This window comes from Magnolia sinica, chromosome 14 (assembly GCF_029962835.1).
Source record: "Magnolia sinica isolate HGM2019 chromosome 14, MsV1, whole genome shotgun sequence".
Classification (NCBI taxonomy): domain Eukaryota; kingdom Viridiplantae; phylum Streptophyta; class Magnoliopsida; order Magnoliales; family Magnoliaceae; genus Magnolia; species Magnolia sinica.
In genome coordinates, this window is record NC_080586.1 from 60097266 (window position 1) to 60117257 (window position 19992).

Genomic DNA, 19992 nt, shown 5'->3' on the forward strand with positions numbered 1-19992 from the left:
GGCAGAAGTTTCAGAATCAAACTATAACTAAAACTCCTAGGAACTGCATCTTACTATAAATAGTAAACTTACTATTTATAGATAGTCGTGATGTCTACTAGTGCGCATGGTTTTCGGACAAAAATAGTAAGTGTCCTATTTGGCCAAACCATGATGTTCTCCTAATTATTCTAAGCACTTTTCATGTTGGGCGCTGCAACTCCTAAAGCCCAACAGATGCGGAGTTATACTCAAACTAAAACTTATTATAAATAGTAAAAACGAAAATAAAACGGGAATTCGACCATCGATCTGATGGTATTTTGCAAATTCGGCGCGGGCAACTTGGCATAGACGGGTTAGGTGGCTAAAGTAGCTCGGCCTACCTGAAAATCATATATGGTACGTTGAATTACTCATTCCAGATTGTGAGATACGCCCGATTTAAGGTCTGACGGTCCGGATCACTTCCGTCGTCGACCGGACCTTTTCTGATCCATCTTGGCCATGAAACTGTTCGCGACCCGCTCTACATTAGTCCCCTCCACTTCAGAAGAACTTGTCCTCGAGTTCTCGTTCTGTTTTAGTTCATGATACTCGGTCAGGTCCGCAACATTGAAAGTCCGTGAGATCGCCATGTCATCTGGGAGATCAACAACGTAAGGTTTGTCCATGATCTTTCGGATGATTGTTACTGGTCCAATCTTCTTATTCTTCAATTTGTTGTACGTTTCGGTCGGAAATCTCTCTTTGCATAGATGGACCATAACATGGTCGCCTACCTCGAACACTTTTTGTCGCCGATGCTTGTCCGCTTGCTCCTTGTACTTGTTTGTGGCATGTAGCTTGGTTTGCACCTTTGCATGAATGCCCATGATCCTGTCTGCCATATGTTCTGCTGCAGTGCTCATGCATGGGAGCTTGGGCAGAGGGCCTAAGTCAAGTGTGTGGCGAGGCACTCATTCGTAAATAATCTGGAACGGGGACTTCCTTGTCGAGTGGTTCACCAAGTTGTTGAATGCAAATTCCGCTTGAGACAAGGCCAAATTCCACCGCTTCGGTTTTTCACTTGAAATACATCGAAGGAGGTTTCTAAACGTGCAATTCACAACTTCAATCTGCCCATTAGTTTGTGGGTAGTAGGCGCTGCTGAACTGAAGTTGTGTATCGAATTGAGTCCACAAAGTCCGCAAAAAGTGGCTAATGAACTTTGTGTCACGGTCAGAAGTAATGGTGTGTAGCCACATGACCTCTTTGAAGAATGAATTCGCCACATGTGTTGCATCGAGGGTCTTCTTGTATGTGATAAAGTGCGCCATCTTGGAGAAATGATCTACCATCACGAACATCGAATCCATGCCGTGTTGTGTTCGTGGGAGACCAAGCATGAAGTCCATAGATAAATCCTCCTAAGGGCCGTAAGGCACAGATAATGAGGTGTAGAGGCCCTTATTCTAAGATTGCCCCTTGGAGGTCTGACAAACATTACAACGCTGTACTGCTTTTCCCAAATCACGTACTAATTGCGGCCAGTAATACCGCTCCTCTACAAGAGCTCACGTCTTGTCTCGCCCAAGGTGTCTACTAAGGCCACCTCCTTGTAGCTCCTAAATAATCTGCTCCCTTAAAGAACTTTGGGGGATGCATAATTGATTCTCTTTGAAGAAGAAACCGTCCTGTATATGTAGGTCATTGGGATGACCTTCTTGGCACTTAATTCAAGAATCTTTGAAGTCCTTGTCCTCAACATACAGCTCCTTGAGGCAGTTGAAGCCGACCACCTCATTGCTCATTGTAACAAGTAGTGATACACGACGGCTAAGTCCATTAACCACCTTGTTCTACTGCCCTGACTTATGCTTTAGAACGAGCGTAAATTCCTGCAAAATGCAACCCATCTAGCATGCACACAATTTACGTTAGTCTAACTATTAATAAACTTTAATGTTTAATGGTCAGTGTACAAAATAAACTCTCTTTGAATCAGATAATGTCGCCAATGTCGCAGCACCTGAACAACTGCGTACAACTCAAGCTCATACGTTGACCACTTCTTTCGGGCTTCGCTGAGCTTCTCGTTGTAGAAGGCTACCGTCCTGCCTTCTTGTGATAATATTCCTCCAATTTCGACATATGAAGCGTCACACTACCTTAAACAGCTTGTCGAAATTAGGAAGAACCAAGATCGGCGTTGTAGACAACCGATGCTTAATCTCGTGAAAGCTCTTGTCAGCCTCATCGGTCCATTGAAACGGTCCACTTTTCATGCAATTTGTAATAGACTATCATGCTAAAATTTCGCATGAATCGACGATAGAAGGTCACCAACCCATGGAAACTCCTCACTTCATGAATGTTTGTCGAGATCAGCCATTCCTTAATAGCTCGCACCTTTTCATTGTCCACACGGATGCCCATGGACGTTACAACAAATCCTAGGAACAACAGACTGTCCGTTAAAAAGCTACACTTCAAGTCGAGGTACAACTTGTTAACTTGTAGGACCTGCAACACTTGCCTGAGATGTTTTCTGTGCTCTGTCTCATCCTGGTTATATATCAGGATGTCATCAAAATATGCTACCACAAATCGGCCAATGAACAGTTTTATCACTTAATTCATCAAACGCATAAAAGTTCTTGGTGCGTTCGATAGACCGAAGGGCATGACCAACTACTCATACAACCCTTAGTCTTGAATGCCGTTTTCCACTTATCACTGGGTCAGATACGAATCTAATGGTACCCGCTCCTCTGGTCTAGCTTAAAGAACACCTTGGCCCCTTCTAGCATATCGAGCATGTCGTCCAACTGCGGTATTGGGAACCGATATTTGATGGTAATTTTGTTGATTGCTCAGCTGTCGATACACGTGCGCTAGCTCCCCCCCTTTTTTTGGCGTTAATAATGCTGGTATGGCACACGGATTTATGCTCTCTCGCAGAAGACCCTTACGGATCAATTCCTTGACCTGCCCCTGAAGTATCTCACACTCTTTCAGATTCATCCGATAATGAGGGTGGTTGGGCGGGTTAGCCCTGGGGACGAGGTCTATGTGATGTTGGATGTCCCTCATGGGGGGCAATGTAGGTAAATATTTGGGCTAGACTTCTTTAAACTCATTTAACAATAGTCTTAAACTCGGAGGAATGTTTGAGGGCTCCAATTCCTCGCCCTTCACCACTACGACGTATACGTCGCCGATTTCCTTAGATTCCTCCATGAAATTCCGAATGGTCGGGAATGAACTCTCCTCCACTTTTGAAGCTTCAGGGTGGTTCGCTGGTGCCATATGGGAAAGGATTATTTTTCGACTATCCTTGACGAAGATATAAACATTGTCTCGTCCTCGGTGAGTCGCATTACGATCCGACTGCCATGGTCGACCTAGTAACATATGACATGCTTCCATGTCAACCACGTTACAAAGTATTTGATCCTCATAAGTTTTGCCAATTGAAAACGAGACAGTACATTGTTCAGTTATTTTGGTCTCATTCACATTTTTTATCCAGCCAATTGAGTACGAGAAATGATTTTTTGTCGTTGGTAGCTACAACTTGTCCATCATCACTCTTGAGATGATGTTCTCGCTCTTGCCACTGTCTATGATTACATCACAGACTTTGCCGTTGACGGTGCATCACGTACGGAATATATTGTGTCACTGTGGATGTAATTCCTTCCGTGGGGTGTACAATAATTGCTTCACAACTAGAGATTCGCTACGATCCTCGCCCGTCCATTCATCGCCATCTTCAGTGGCTTGTTCATTTTCATTAAAGCCATATTCTTCTGTGGCCTCACCTTCAGTGCCCCCTTTGTTTATGGTCAAGTGTGCTGTGGGACTTTGAGGACAGGTGTTTGATAAGTGGTACGGTTGGCCACAACGGTAACAATTGTTTGACCTTGGCCGAACGTAAGGATTTGGATTCCTACTCAAGCCCGCTGTTGTGGGTGCTACACGTTGAGGCCTAAATGAGCCGCTCCCCATATCACGGTTTGCGGTTGCAGGAGGTTGATGACGCTCTCCTACTGGTTCTTTTCCTCGTGCCAGCACTTGATCCCGCGTGAGACTCGTCATGGGGGTCGAGTTGAAGGATAAGACCGAGCAGAAACTCTTGCAAGTTGCGTTTCTACCCTACTTGCCAATTGAACCGCGTCATCCACTGTCCCGACTGGGTACATCTGAACTCGGTCTTGAATAGTCGATCGTAACCCACTTATAAATCGTGTTACCTTTTGTGATTCGGTTTTTGATGGGTCGTTTCGCATTGCCAACCGTTGGAATTCTTCAATGTAGTTGGTGACGGTTCGATTCCCCTGTTGTCAGTTTTGGTATTGCCAGAATAATACTTGCTTGTAATCACCCGGAAGGAATCGTGATTGAAGAAGCCGTCTCATTCGTGGCCATGATGAGATGAGTGCCTTATTCTGTCGAGCACGTGAGAGTTATAATTGCTTCTACCATGTAGAAGCATTATATTTTAATTTAAACGCTACTAATTTCACCTTGTTATGCTCTAACACATCAATGTAATCGAAATATCTTTCTACTTCGGCTCGCCAGTCAAGGAAATCTTCTATGCGTAATAAACCGTTAAAGCTAGGAAGTTCAGCCTTAACTCGATAGTCCCTTTCAGCATGATCGAGATGATCGCCTCCATGAATTGGTCGTCGGGCAAAGCCTTCATTAAGGTCCTCGTTGCTAGAGCTCAAATTATCTGGTGTAGCTCTATGATTTACCACTGGTAGTGGTCTATGGAAATCGGGGTTGTGTCATATAACAACCACAGGTGGTGGGGCATCGCCTAGGGCTCAGGGTGGAAGTAACACATCCGCGAGACGGTCGAGGGTTGCCTGCAGCCCTTGTATGGTCAACTGACTCTTTTGGTGGAAAGCTTCCATTCTTTCCAAAAGATAACGAATCCCTAGATCACTGTCCACAGGATTTTGGTTCATACCTTCGTTGTTTGCCATCGGCCCGAGGGGAATCCTAGCTTTGATACCAATTGACATAGGGATGAACGTGATGAGGTCGATCACCGTCTTCCTCAAGGATAACTATTCCGAATTCACGGAGTTTTTCTAGACTCCTTACAGAGACTTCTCGAATCCACGAGGAAAAAGCAAAAAAATAGAAAATAAATTCTATAAAATTTGTAATTTGATTGATGAATGAAATAAATGAGTTCACAACCCTTTAAATAGGGATACTAAGCCATAGGAGAAGTTTCAGAATTGAACTATAACTAAAACTCGTAGAAATCGCAACTTACTATAAATGGTATACTTACTATCTATAGACGGTCGTAATGTCTACTAGTGCGCATGGTTTTCGGCCAAAAATAGTAACTGTCCTATTTGGCCGAACCATGATGTTCTTCTAATTATTCTAAGCACTTTTTATGTTGGGTGCAGCTATTAAAGCCAAACGGATGAAGAGTTATACTCAAATTAAAATTTACTATAAATAGTAAAAATGAAAATAAAATGAGAATTCGACCGTCGATTTGATGGCATTTCGCAAATTCGGCATGGGCAACCCGGCGTAGCCGGGTTGGGTGGCTAAAGTAGCTCGTCCTACCCCAAAATCATATATGGTACGTCAAATAACTCATTCCGGATTGCGAGATATGCTCGATTTAAGTTCTGACGGTCCGGATCACTTCTGTCGTCGATCGGGATTTTCTGATCCATCTTGGCCATGAAACCGTCCTCAACCCGCTCTACTTCAGTGAGGCAATTTGACTCACACGATTTCAATGTCAAGGCCACTCCCCAGGGAGTTAAGCCTAATTTTGGGAGTCATTCTAAAACCCCTACTGGCACTTCGTCCAACAACTAAGATGTGAAGGGTAAAGCTTTACCTAGTAGCAGCTTGAGGGGAGGTGAGTAAGCACGGTGTTAAGATTGCGAAGGATATAACCATTTCGCATACCAATGCCCCACGAAAGAGCAAAATAAGGTCCTCGTGATTGGCCAGTTGTATGGGGATGATCAGGGCGATTTTGAAGAAGTCTCTGAGCTTGAAGTTGGTGCTAGTGATGAAGAAGTTGCAGAAGTTGAGGCCATGCCACTTACAGTTGTTAGATGCGCCTTGGCCTAGGCCAAAGAAAGTGATGATTGGTGTAAGAATTCAAATTTTCATACTTACCCCAAGTGTGGTGACAAAAACTGTAAAGTAATAATTGATAGTGACAATTGTACCAATGTGGTCTTCGTTAGCACTATATCTCGTTTGGATTTGAAGCTCGTCCCTCCCCCTTAGCCTTATCGAGTTTCATGGGTCGATGCAGGTTTCTTAGCGGTGTCTTGTTCCCATTCAATTTTCTTCCTACGTAGACACGCTGTGGTGTGAAGTTTTGCCACTGGATGTAAATCTCATCATTTTGGGCAGACCTTGGTTGTATGATTGTGATGTGACGCTATTCAATTGGTCAAATACGTATTCTTTTATTTACGAAGGTAAGAGGATCAGGTTAAATCCTCTGCGGCCAAAAAGCGCCTCTGAAAGGAGGACGTAAAGAAGGGTGTGACTCGAAAGATGTGAAGAAGCCTGAACCTAAGTCTCTCCACATAATAAATGTTAAAGAGTTTGAAAGAGAGGTTAGAGTTTATTCGATAGTGTATGCCCTTGTGGCGAGAGAGGTTATCTTCGAGCTTAGCGTAGAGTTACCACCTGAGGTGATTTCGGTATTGGAGGAGTTCCATGATATTTTCCCAGAGGATCTACAGAATGAGCTTCCACCAATGCAGGACATTCGGCATGCTATCAATTTAGTCCCCAGGTTGACTCTACCAAACCTCCCCTACTACTGAATGAATCCTGCGGAGCATGTAGAATTGAAGAAGCAAGTTGATGAGCTTCTTAGGAAAGGGTTCATTTAGAAAAATTTGAATCGGTGTGCCGTGCTAGCCCTCCTTACGCCTAATAAGAAAGATGGCACTTAGCGCATGTGTGTGGACAGTTGAGCCATCCACAAGATCATGGCCAAGTATCGTTTTTCTATATCGTGCCTTAACGACATGTTGGGTATGATGGCCAGTGCCACAATTTTCTCTAAAATTGACCTCAAAAGTGGGTATCATTAAATATGTATTGGCCCAGGAGATGAATGGAAGACAACCTTTAAGACGTTAGGCTATACCAGTGGTTGGTCGTGCCTTTTGGTTTGACTAACGCTCCGCGCACATTCATAAGAGTGCTGACCTAGGTGTTGAGGCCCTTTATGGGTAGGTTCTTGGTGTTATATTTCGACGACATCTTTATTTATAGTACCTCCAAGGAACAACACCGCCATTTGAGGTAAGTTTGCGGGTCCTTAGAAATGAGAAGTTATATGCCAACCTGAAGAAGTGTTCTTTCATGTCTGACAAAGTTATCTTCTTAGGCTTCATTGTTTTATCTGAGAGCATGACCGCGGATCCCGAGAAAATGAGGCTATAGTAAGTTGGCCTAAACTGTAAACCATTCATGAGGTGCGTAATTGTCATGGTTTAGCCACTTTTTATAGGCGGTTCATTCGAGGCTTTAGTTCTATTATGGCTTCCATCATGGATTGCATTAAAAAGGAGTTCAAATAGACTAATGCTGTCTCCATGGCGTTCGAGGAGATTAAGGACAAGATGATTAAGGCTCCTATCATGTGCCTTCTTGATTTTTCTAAAGTCTTCGAGGTTGCATGTGATGCATCTGGAGTAGGTATAGGTGGAGTGCTTAGCTAGGAAGGGCACCCTATTGCCTATTTTAGTGAGAAGTTGAATGAGGCGAAACAATGATATTCTGATAAGGAATTCTACGAGGTGGTAAAATCATTGTGACATTGGTGACATTATTTACTACTGCAAGAGTTCGTCTTATTTTCTGACCATGAGGCCTTGTGATACCGTAACTCCTAAAGGAAATTAAACCTAAGGCATGCCAGGTGGGTTTATTTTCTTCAGGAGTATTCCTTTGTTTTGAAACACAAGGCTGGGGTCAAGAATAAACCTGTCGATGTCCTTAGTCGTAGAGGTGGTGTTACTCCAATCCATGAGCGTGGAAGCCATTGGGTTTGAACATTTGAAAGGAGATTATTCCGTGTGTCCAGATTTTAGAAAATTGTACTGATGAGGACATCACGTCACGTACACACTTACGTATGTATCAAAGGAGGTGGGCCGTGCCGATTTCCCTGGGCTAGGCGAGTACCCTGTGATCGTGCTGAAGACCCCATGTGCATGTGCGAGCATCTTGAAGACCCCACACTTGGAAGATGCACATGGGTTGCTTTATGGAGTGATCCAGACCGTTGGATCGGAGGGACGTGACAATCGGGCCATTGGTCATTGATCGTCCACATCGGTTTTAGACTTTATCATATTTTAGGATTTAGTTTTTTATTATTTTATATTTGGACACATTATGAGTATTTTAGTTGATTTTATTTAGACTAGGGTTATTTTCATTAAAATTCACAACGCATGGGGATTTTTGTAAATTTTGAAAGTTCTTGGATCTATAAAAATAGGGGGGCGTGTGACCTCTCTACTATTGAATTTTGTGATAAAGAAGAAGAGGAAGAAAAGCTCTTGCTTCCTTCTCCCATCTTCATGCAATTTGAAGATACTTTCATGCAATTTGGAAGGAAGATTGGTGCAAGACTAATCTTCATCAACGGAGGTGCGATGTCTCCATCTATCCCCACACCTTCTTCCCTTTTCTTCCCCACCAAGGTATTTTATTCAGATTTTTAATTCTCCTATCCCAAATCTTCGTCTTCTGCCAAACCCAACTTTCCTATACCATCCACAGTCCAAACCCTAACCCTAAACCTAAAATTTCTAATTTTCCTACTTTCTCAAGATTACCCAAACCCTAATTTTCACCCTAGGTTGTATTAGGTTTCCTATTTCGAAATAGACTATTCCCTATGCTAGTTGGATGTCTCTACATCTATTAGATCCTAGTTTTATTTATTTATTTATTAAATATTTAATGATCTTGTGGTATGATGTTGGTAGCTTAAGTCAGGATTATGCATGATTTTCTTTTGATTTTAATGATATTTGTGATGAATATAGCGACGTTTGTGTTTTTTTGTTAAATATCTTAATTCGGTTATTTGATCTCACATGTTACTTCATGCATTGGTCCTGCATCATGTACATGTCACTTTTGGATGATCAGTCAAGGAGTGTTAATGAGTTTGTCCTGATCAACAACTTTTTATTTAAAGGCATTAAACTTTGCATTCCCCACACCTCCCTACGAGATTTTCTTGTTTGGGAGCTTCATGCTGGAGGATTAGACAAGACTATTGCTATTGTCGAGGATATATTTTATTGGCCCAGTCTCAAGCGAGACGTTGCCAAAATTATTGGGCAATGTAGGACTTGTCAACTAGCAAAGAAGAAAAAGGCAAAACACTGAATTATATACGCCTTTGCCAGTGCTACACGCTCTGTGGAAAGATATCAGTATGGATTTTGGGTTATCCAAGACGATAAGAAAACACAATTAAATCTTTGTGGTGGTGGACTGTTTTTCGAAAATGGCCCGTTTTCTCCCATGTTCCAAAACATATGATACTTCCAACATTGCCAAGCTTTTCTTTGGAGAGGTGGTTTGCTTGCATGGTTTGCCAAAAACCGTTGTGTTTGATAGAGATGTGAGATTCATGAGTTATTTTTTGAAGATACGTTGGCATATGATGGGTATGAGACTGTAATTCTTGTCAGCATACCATCTCCAAACTGACGGTCAAACAAAAGTGGTTAATCGAAGCTTAAGAAACCTGCTACGATGTCTTATGGGTGACCATATTAGGACTTGGGATTTAGTTTTACCGGTTGCAGAGTTTGCATATAATAGTTCAATCAATAGGTCGATATGCATGATTCATTTTGAGGTAGTTCACGGTTACAAGCCTAGGAAGCCTATATATCTCATTCCCATGTTAGTCTCCCATAGACCTTTAGAGTACGCAGATGCATTTGCACGACATATTCATGATTTGCATGATGAAATCAATAAACGGATTAATGCGAGTAATGAAACGTACAAAATATTTGCCAACTCTCATCGCATGTTTAAAGAATTTCAAGTAGGGGAATATGTGATGGTTCGGATAAGGCCAGAACAGTTTCCGCAAGGGACCATGAAGAAATCACAAGCTCGTAGTGCAGGACCTTATAAAATATTAAGAAGATTGGGATCTAATGCGTATATTGTAAATCTTCCACCTGATATGGGCATTAGTTCTATATTTAACGTGGAAGATCTTGTGTCTTTTAAGGGTCTAGCATCTCCACCCACTAGCCTTTCTCCCGACCTACAAAGTGACCTAGATCCCGCTCCATTCCATGACCCATGGCTCTTGCTGGATCATTCGGCCTAGCCTTTGCCCCTCATACCATCTATACCTACAAAGAGAGGAGATTAGAGGCATCTTGGCTGAAGATGTGATTTTTGCCAGACACGGAGATTACCGGTAATATCTCATCAAGTGGAAGAACAAGCCAAAATCAGACAGTATGTGGATTACAGAGACCAATCTTCAAGGCTAGACCTGAATCTCGTAGAACATTATCGCAACTATATTTTGCGACAGGCGAACTATTCTCAGTCGATGGGAGTTGATTAGGATATCCGAGCATCATTCAGAGTATACTAGAGGAGGAGAGCTTTAGCCCCAGTTCCAACATCTCTATGGTTGGATGATCATTATAGCCCAGATCGACTACGTAGCTGCGTTGGAAGATCCCACATGCATGTTCATGTATTTTTGAAGACCCTATATTGGGAAGACACATATGGGCTGCATATAAGGGCTTATTGGACGCATCTAGACCATTGGATTGAGTGGACGCTTTCATCGGACTGTTGGATTTCAAGCATTGGATCATCCAGACCATTCATCATTGGGCCATCTTGGCCGCAGACATCATGGGACATTAGTTTAGACATCAGGAGACATTAGTTTGGTTATTTCCTTAGTTATTTTACTTATTTTGTGGGTTGTTTTCTGTTTTAGTTGATTCATTGGGTATTTTGGATATTTTAGAATCATAAGGGTGTTTTAGAATCATAAGGGTGTTTCTAGTTTTTGTAAAAACACCCTAATTAGTCTATAAAAGGATGGGCGTGTGAACCTTGGAGCATTATTATGCATTGAATGAAATTTCTCTCTTTTGCTTTTGAGCAACAAGAAAACTTCCGTGAATGGGGATGGTGTGAAGCCATGGAGTGATTCCACTTATCTCTCTCTCTTATTCTCTTCTTCTTCAAGATATTATCTCCATTTTCTTTTCTTTTTTCTCTCTACTTCCCTCAATTTCTCTCTATTCTTTTATTTTCCTTTTGTCTTCCTCAAAACCACACCTCAATCAAACCCTAATCCATCCAAACCTCAACCCAATCAAGCCCTAACCCATCCAACCCCAACCCAACCTACCCTGACCCAAGCTCGTGTACATATAGCCGTACGGACGTGGCTCTCTTGTTTCATCTCCCTCATTCATCTCTATTCCTTTACTTCAATCCTGAACCCTAGTTCTCAAAACCCTAATTCTCACAACCCTAGATCTCCAATTCCTAAACTTAAATCCCCAATTCTCAAAATCTAAAACCCTAAACCTAAACCTAGTTAGCCAAAACTCTAAAACCAAGTGAATCCCTTTGAGAATAATCCCTATGCTATATGGAAGTTCCACCTTCCATTGGTCCTAATCAACTCATATTTTGTTAGATTTGCATTGCGGGATTGTCTACGGCTCTGAAGTGGAACATCTATTGTTGCTTGGATTCCTTGACTTTGTGATAGAGTAGTTTTATTTTGTGTTTTAATTGCTTTTATTAATCCGTTATTTAGTTTCAACATATTATTCTTGTTGCGCAGCACGCCAACAATGCAGTGAACCGAGATTCAATCTCAAGTCTCACCCACAAACGATAAACTAGAAGAAATATAAACTAAAAACAGATCAAAGCAATCCAAACAAACCACAAGACAAGATATACGTGGAAAAACCCCAAACTAGGGTAAAAAACCACGGATGCAAACTTCCACTATGAAGAAAACGAAGATTACAAGGCAATATACTAACCTCTCCCTTGGAAATACAGAGAAAACCCTTTGCCCACACCTTTAGAATAACTTCCCAATATTCACCTTTAACTCTAGAATAGCCCTAGGGACCCCAATTTATAGTTTTGACAACTTCCCTTTCGCACCCTTGTGAAAGGCGACTCAAAAAATCCGCAGTCCACATCAGATTCGGAAATGAATCTGTGTAACCACGACCAGTCGAGCAGACTGCACGACCGGTCGAGCATGGGCCATGACCAGTCGAGCACCTCGGACCCAAAAACTGATGCTCGCTGGACTTTGAGTCGAGCCAGTCCACGAATGGTTCAGCAGGGGCCACGACTGGTCGAGCAGGGCCTACTACTGGTTGTGCGGCCCCCAGATGTGGCTCCGCATTTCAACAATCTCCCACTTGGAGACACATCGCCATAAACCTTTCTTCTACATCTGGAGTGCATCACCTCCCCTTCTTCAAGCCTGAAGACCAATCAAAGCTGAACAGAGCTTTAGCTTGTCATGTGTGACCGCCTTGGTCAGCATATCCGCAAGATTCTCACTTGTATGAATCTTCTCCAGAGTAATCGATCCATCTTCCAGTAACGAACGTATGAAGTGATATCTGATGGTAATATGCTTGGTCTTGGAATGAAAGGCTGAATTCTTAGCCAAGTGTATTGCACTCTGACTGTCACTGTACAGCTTGCAATCTGCTTGCTTCTTACCCAACTCTTCCATGAAACCTTGTATCCACACCATCTCCTTGCATGCTTCTGTAGCCGCAACATATTTTGCTTCCGTCGTACTGATAGATACTATCTTCTGTAACTGAGAGACCCAACTGACTGCAGCACTACCCAGAGTAAAGACATAACCTGTAGTGCTTCTTTTGCTGTTAATTTCTCCTACCAAATCTGAATCTACGTAGCCTTGTAGCTTGATTTCCGATCCACCATAGCACAGCCCTACATCCTTAGTACCTACCAGGTATCTAAGGATCCACTTCACAGCTTCCCAATATTCCTTCCCGGGGTTGTTCATGAACCTGCTAACAACTCCCACTGCTTGAGCAATGTCTGGCCTCGTGTTCACCATAGCATACATGAGACTCCCAATAGCTGACGCGTATGAGACTTTAGCTATGTAGTCTCGTTCCTCCTGCGTCTTTGCACCTTGCTCCTCAGATAGCTTGAAGTGGTTGGCTAATGGAGTGCTAACCGGCTTAGCACCTCCCATATTGAATCGATCAAGTACCTTGGCTATATACTCTGCTTTTGACAAAACTAATTTCTTGTTTTCCCTATCAAGCTTTATCCTCATGCCTAGGATTTGTTTTGCAGCTCCTAAATCTTTCATGGCAAATTCTCTAGACAGCTGTCTTTTGAGATCTGAGATGTCCTTCATGCTTGAACCGGTCACAAGCATATCAACGTACAGAAGAAGGATGATGTATGACGTATCAAACTTCTTCAAGTAACAACAGTGGTCTGCATGACATCTCCTAAAATCGTTTCCCGACATGAAATTGTTGAACTTCTTGTACCACTGTCTCGAGGCCTGCTTCAGGCCATATAAACTCTTCTTCAGTCTGCACACCTTGTTCTCCTTTCTTGGTGCCACGTATCCTCTTGGCTGATGCATATATCTCTTCTTCAAGATCCCTATGAAGAAAGGTTGTCTTAACATCTAGCTGCTCTAGATGTAAGTCCTCCGTAGCCGCTATACTTAAGACCATGCGAATCGTAGGCATTTTCACCATAGGTGTAAATATTTCAGTGAAATCGATACCTGCCTTTTGTTGAAACCTTTTCACAACCAATCTGGCCTTGTACCGTTTCGAACCATCGTGCTCCTCCTTCAGTCTGTAAACCCACTTGTTATGAAGAACTTTCTTACCCTTTGGTAGAGTGACTAGCTCCCATATATGATTGGACTCAAGAGAGTTCATCTCCTCATCCATGGCCTGCTCCCACTTAACCCGTGTATGTGACAGTAATGCCTCTTCAAAACATTCTAGTTCACCATTATCTGTCAGCAGTAGATAATGTAAGGAGGGTGAGTATCGGACCGTGGGTCTTCTCTCCGGAGTAGACCTCCTGACAATTGGTGTATGCAGCTCTGCCTCATAATGCTCCTGTGCATGATCATTCTGTGGCGCTGTAACACCTATGTCCTGTAACTCTTCCAACTCTATGAATTCTTTCTCCTCGGCTTTATTTTCCTGCACATTGTCCTTATGCATCACTTTTTCATTGAAGACTACGTCCTTGCTTCTGATGATTTTCTTGTTTTCTGCATCCCAAAACCTGTAGCCAAAATCATGCTACCCGTAGCCTATAAACGTGCACCTCTTGGACTTTGCATCCAGCTTGTTTCTGTGCTCTGCATCAATGTGAACATATGAAATGCAACCGAACACTCTGAGATGTGCAAGGTTCACTTCTTTCCCAGTCCACATTTCTTCTGGTAGCCCACCTTCCATTGGTGCTGAGGGACTTCTATTGATGAGATATGCGGCAGTATTCACAGCATCTGCCCAAAAGGTCTTGGGCAATCCTGCATGTAACCTCATGCTCCTGGCGCGCTTAAGGATGGTCCTGTTAATGCGCTCAGCCACACCATTCTGCTGCAGTGTCCCTGGAATCATTTTCTGATGTTTGATTCCATTTGCTGCACAATACTCCTCAAACCTCTTATCACAGTACTCACCCCCATTATCAGATCTGAGACATTTTACTGTTTTATCTGTCTCGTTTTCTACCACAACTTTCCACTTCTTAAATACATCAAATACATCAGATTTATGCTTTAAGAAATAAACCCATAGTTTTCTACTAGCCTCATCAATAAAAGAAACAAAATAACTTGAGCCACGAAGAGATAATACCTGTGCCGGTCCCCACACATCAATGTGTACAAGCTCCAACGAATGTGTCTTTGGAGCGGGTCCCGTCTTCTTGAAGCTTACCCTCTTCTGCTTGCCATACACGTAGTCCTCGCAGAATTCCAAGTCAATAAACTTTAGCCCTGGTAGCTTCCTTTTAGACAATAGCACTTTTATCCCCTTCTCACTCATATGTCCCAACCTCTGATGCCATAACTGCCCATTCACTCTAGTTGATGTGACTGCGAGTGAACTATACGATCCTGAAGTCACGTACAAAGTACCTTCCTTCTTGCCTCGAGATATCACCAAGGCACCTTTTGTAATCTTCCAGGAATCACTAGTGAAGGTCGTCACATAACCAGTATCGGCCAACTGCCCCCATTGAGATCAAGTTACGTTTCAAACTCGGTACATGTCTGACATCTTTCAATTTCAAAACCGTTCCATCTTTCTGATTGACATGAACGTCTCCCTTTCCAACAATACTGCACGGCTCATCATCACCCAGGTAGACTCTCTCACAGTCACCTGACACATAATCACGCAGAACTTTCTTACATGAGGTGGCATGAAACGAAGCACCCGAGTCTATAACTCAAGACTCATTCCTCACATCAAGAGACAAGATCAATGCCTCTGTGTTGCTCTCCTCAGATAGATTCACTGAATCCTTCCTGCCTTGAGAGCTTCCTTCTTGTTTCTTGAGCGCCCTGCAATCACATTTCATATGCCCCTTCTTGCCGCAATGCCAACACCCGTCTTTGTCTTTCGGTCCCTTGGACTTCTTCCTCGACTTAGAACGCTCGTGTTTATTGCCTCTTTTGTTTAACGATCTTCCTCTTCCTTCAACGTTTAGAGCATTCCCTGAATCCCCTGAAACTCCTGATGCCTTTCTTCTAAATTCTTCGCTGAGAATTAGACCGGCCACATCATCAAATTTCAGCTTTGTCGACCCTGAGGAATTGCTCACAGCAATCACCAAACCATCCCAACTGTTTGGCAGATTGGATAAGATTAATAATGCCCTGACCTCATCCTCAAAAATAATGCCAACGGATTCCAACTGGCTCATGACTGTATTGAACTCGTTTAGATGTTCAGCCACGCTCCCACCATCTGACATCTTCATGTTGAATAGGTATTTCATAAGATGAACCTTGTTGGATTCTGAGGGCTTTTCATACATGGTGGCTATTGCTTCCATTAATTCTTTTGTAGTTTTCACCTTGGATATGTTGAAGGCGACGCTCTTAGACAAAGAGAGTCGGATCTTTCCTAAAGCCTTCATATCCAGTAAAAACCATTCATCATCTGTCATCTTTTCTAGTTTCTCTTTTCCTCTTAGAGGAATATAGAAGTCCTTTTGATACAGATAATCCTCCATCTGCATCTTCCAGAAGGCAAAGTTTGAACCATTAAACTTCTCAATTCTAGTCTTCCCTTCTTCTGTCATTGCTCCCAATAGAACTAAACCAATAGCTCTGATACCAGTTGTTATGCAGCACGCCAACAACACAGTGAACCAAGATACAATCTCAAGTCTCACCCACAAACGATAAACAAGAAGAAATATAAACTAGAAACAGATTAAAGCAATCCAAATAAATCACAAGACAAGATATACGTGGAAAAACCCCAAACTAGGGTAAAAAACTCCGGATGCAAACTTCCACTATGAAGAAAACGAAGATTATAAGGCAATATACTAACCTCTCCCTTCGAAATACAGAGAAAACCCTTTTGCCCACACCTTTAGAATAACTCCCTAATATTCACCTTTAACCCTAGAATAGCCCTAGGGACCCCAATTTATAGTTTTGGCAACTTCCCTTTCGCACCCTTGCGAAAGGCGACTCAAAAAATCCGCAGTCCTCATCAGATTTGGAAACGAATCTGCGTAACTATGACCGGTCGAGTAAACTGCACGACCGGTCAAGCACCTCGGACCCAAAAACTGATGCTCGCTGGACTTTGAGTCGAGCCAGTCCACGACTGGTCGAGCAGGGGGCCACGACCGGTCGAGCAGGGCCCACGACCGGTCGTGCGGCCCCCAGATGTGGCTCCACATCTCAACAATTCTAGGTTAGACCATCCATCTTGCATTGGTAGGGCATCTGTCACGTACATGAAGCAAAGTCAACAATGAGGATAGGTCCCTCAGAAGCTTGGCCAAAAACTGTTAAGCTCAAGAGAATACATTGCGGAAGTCATTGGGAGGAAGAAAACAGAGAAGAGAAGAGAATATGTTCTTCATGTCTCGCTCCTTGTACTAGCTCTTATTCCTAGCTCATTTGTTGTGATTAATAAGCCCAATCAAAGATACTACCAAATCTTAAAAGATATGGACTGATATATGGTGCATTATAGAGCACAGAGACTATGCACCGTCAGTCCGTCACACATAGAAGTCCATGCATGCTAACAAAAACAATACGTCCAGAATTGAACAAACAAATCAAGTTACTTCTTGGATTTGAAAAATCCAAGGCCTCATAATATCAGCAGGAGATATTCCTCTAGATTTTGGAGAAGCATACCCGGCAAAGAACCATAAAGAAAATCTTGTGAATGAGCTCATCTACCAATATTTCTGTCTTAAGAGGTGTTCGTTAAGGCACAGATGTGAGTGATTGGTTGGGCTGGACCTTGAGTGCTTTTGAAAGTATCCTCTTGTCCTATTGCTAGTAGCTGGGCAGCAGATTTGGGATTGATGATTGCTCTTCCCCCATGCTTATTTTGCTGTTTTGTTCTTGCGATTTCCTCTCAATAAAATTTAAGCTATCTTTCAGAAAACATTGGTTTTAGAAAATCTAGTTTGGGAAATTTATGGGATTGCTCAGAAGTGTTGTTTGTATTATGGTTAGGCGGAAGTTATTCATTTATTCACATACTTTGTTTTCATGGTTTTTGAATGCTTGGTTAGACATAAGTTTTGGAAGGCTGTCAGACTGTTTTTTGTTAAATTCAGAGGACTGAGATTTGTTTGTAATCTGGGCTTGAGATTTATTTTGGTTTTATTTGCTTTTGGAGTTATTAAGTACATTTCTGGCTCATGCTTTTAAGTGACTTCTGCTGGAGTTTTGCATGGGGAGGTTGAAGTTGTAGAGTTATTTGCCTCTTGTTCTGGTTGTGTTCCTTCTCAATTCTTCTTCTATTGTGGGACCTTGTGCAATTTTTATTTTAGTTGTTTCATGAACTAGTGGACTGATTTATGACAATCAGGCACCTACTCGCTCCATACATCATCCGAAATGTACCTTCTTGCCTTACTTGCGGGAGATATAGCTTATGGTTCTTTCAGAGAAGATCTTTTACTAATGAGGCAAAACTGGTTGTCTTCCATTTCCCTACAGGATAGACTTGTCTTGTTCCATTTGCACTCTTCATCTACTGCTTCTGGCAAAGGTGGGAAATGCAACTGCTGTTACTGTTATCAACCGTTACATCTTGACTACCAAAATAAAGGATGGACAACCCCCCACCTCTCGTGAAAGGGCCAATGCTCTTCCCTTGATATGCCTTCATGCATTTGCGAGATTAGACCCCACCCAAACCTGTCAATTCCCTTCAATTATGACTGTTCCGAATGTCTTGAGGGTATTTTGAGGTAAGAATTTTGGTCCCTAGGCAAGAGTATGAGGGGTCAATGTCCTTTGTTTTTATCGGTCAAGTCATCATCATCATCTTGCCCTTCTCCCAGCATTGGCATTTAAATGGTAGATTAGCAGAAGTTTTATGATTGGTTGCCCACTAAATATTGACCTTCCACTTTCCTAGGCTCAACAGGCATGGTAGAGGCTCACATCGACACCACTCACATGCTAGCTCGGTCCAATGGTCCCATCCCACCCAATGCTGACCCCATCCCAACTATTACATGCAAGTCCCAAAGTTCGAGCAGCGAGACTGTTTATATTCAAGAATGATATATTCTGTGTTTGCTTTTTTTAATATGCCCTTTATCATTCTATTTGTTTTTTCCCCTTAGTTGCATTATCTTTCTAACCCGTGGCCACTCTCGCGTTGTATCACTCCTGCTTCCTTCTGTTTATATTTGCTAACATTTGGAAATAGATGCTTCCCACTCCTGCATCTGAATCTGTTGCTGCTTCGCTTAATGCTTTTGGCAACTAAGTTTTTCTTTTTAGCAACCATTCACTTGCATTATATAATATCCTATGCAACCATTCAAACTCTTACAATGTTCTGTAGTGATGTTTTCTCAGCTTGCAATTTTCAGGTCAAGTGCCACAGTGTTATTGTGGCCACTGGAGCCACTGCAAAACGGCTCAAGCTGCCACGTGAAGATGAGTTTTGGAGTAGAGGAATAAGTGCATGTGCAATCTGCGATGGGGCATCACCACTTTTTAAGGGGCAAGTTCTTGCAGTTGTTGGAGGTGGTGATACAGCCACAGAGGAAGCTCTATATCTCACTAAGTATGCACGTCACGTGCATTTACTTGTTCGTAGGGACCAACTTCGGGCATCCAAAGCAATGCAAGATAGGTGAGTTCATACGTATCTTTCTCATTTCTAGCATTTTCCTTCTTTTTTCTTTTTTTTCTTTTTTTTTGTTTATTATTTGATGTGGTGTAATTATTGATTCAGATATCCTAAGAATGCAAGCAAATAAATATACAATGAATGCTTTGACACTGTTTTTGGCCAAGTCATCTGCCATAGAAACAGCTTTCCGAGGGACTAAGCTGAAGGATTAGACAATAGAACAAGTTGCCACTTCTCCAATGGTTGCTATTAGCTTTATGTTGCACAACTAGTTTAGACAATAGAAGTTCCTGATACACTCAAAACTGTTGGTGGGTGTAGTTGCTGCCTAAGAAAATCGCCATAAAACTAATGTAATGTCAAAGATATTGCAACACAAAAAGAACAGTAATTCATGATTTTAATAGGCCTGTTTAGGAAGAATCCTGTGTGTGGAAATCTGACACTGGAAAACACCCCTGGATATCTGACAGCATGGAAAATGGAGGCAAAGAAATGTAATCCCTAATACCATGTCAACTGTTTGTTTTGAATTTCAATTTTCCATGGATTT

General features: G+C 42.3%; 1 protein-coding gene across 1 annotated transcript in view; it reads left to right on the plus strand.

Annotated features, from left to right (window-relative positions):
* The window catches only part of LOC131225872 (thioredoxin reductase NTRC), a 122526-nt gene that overhangs the window by 15145 nt on the left and 87389 nt on the right, over positions 1-19992 (plus strand). Inside the window, exon 4 of the mRNA XM_058221473.1 lies at positions 19174-19439. Coding sequence (XP_058077456.1) covers positions 19174-19439 — 266 coding nt within the window. The remainder of the gene's footprint in view (positions 1-19173; positions 19440-19992) is intronic.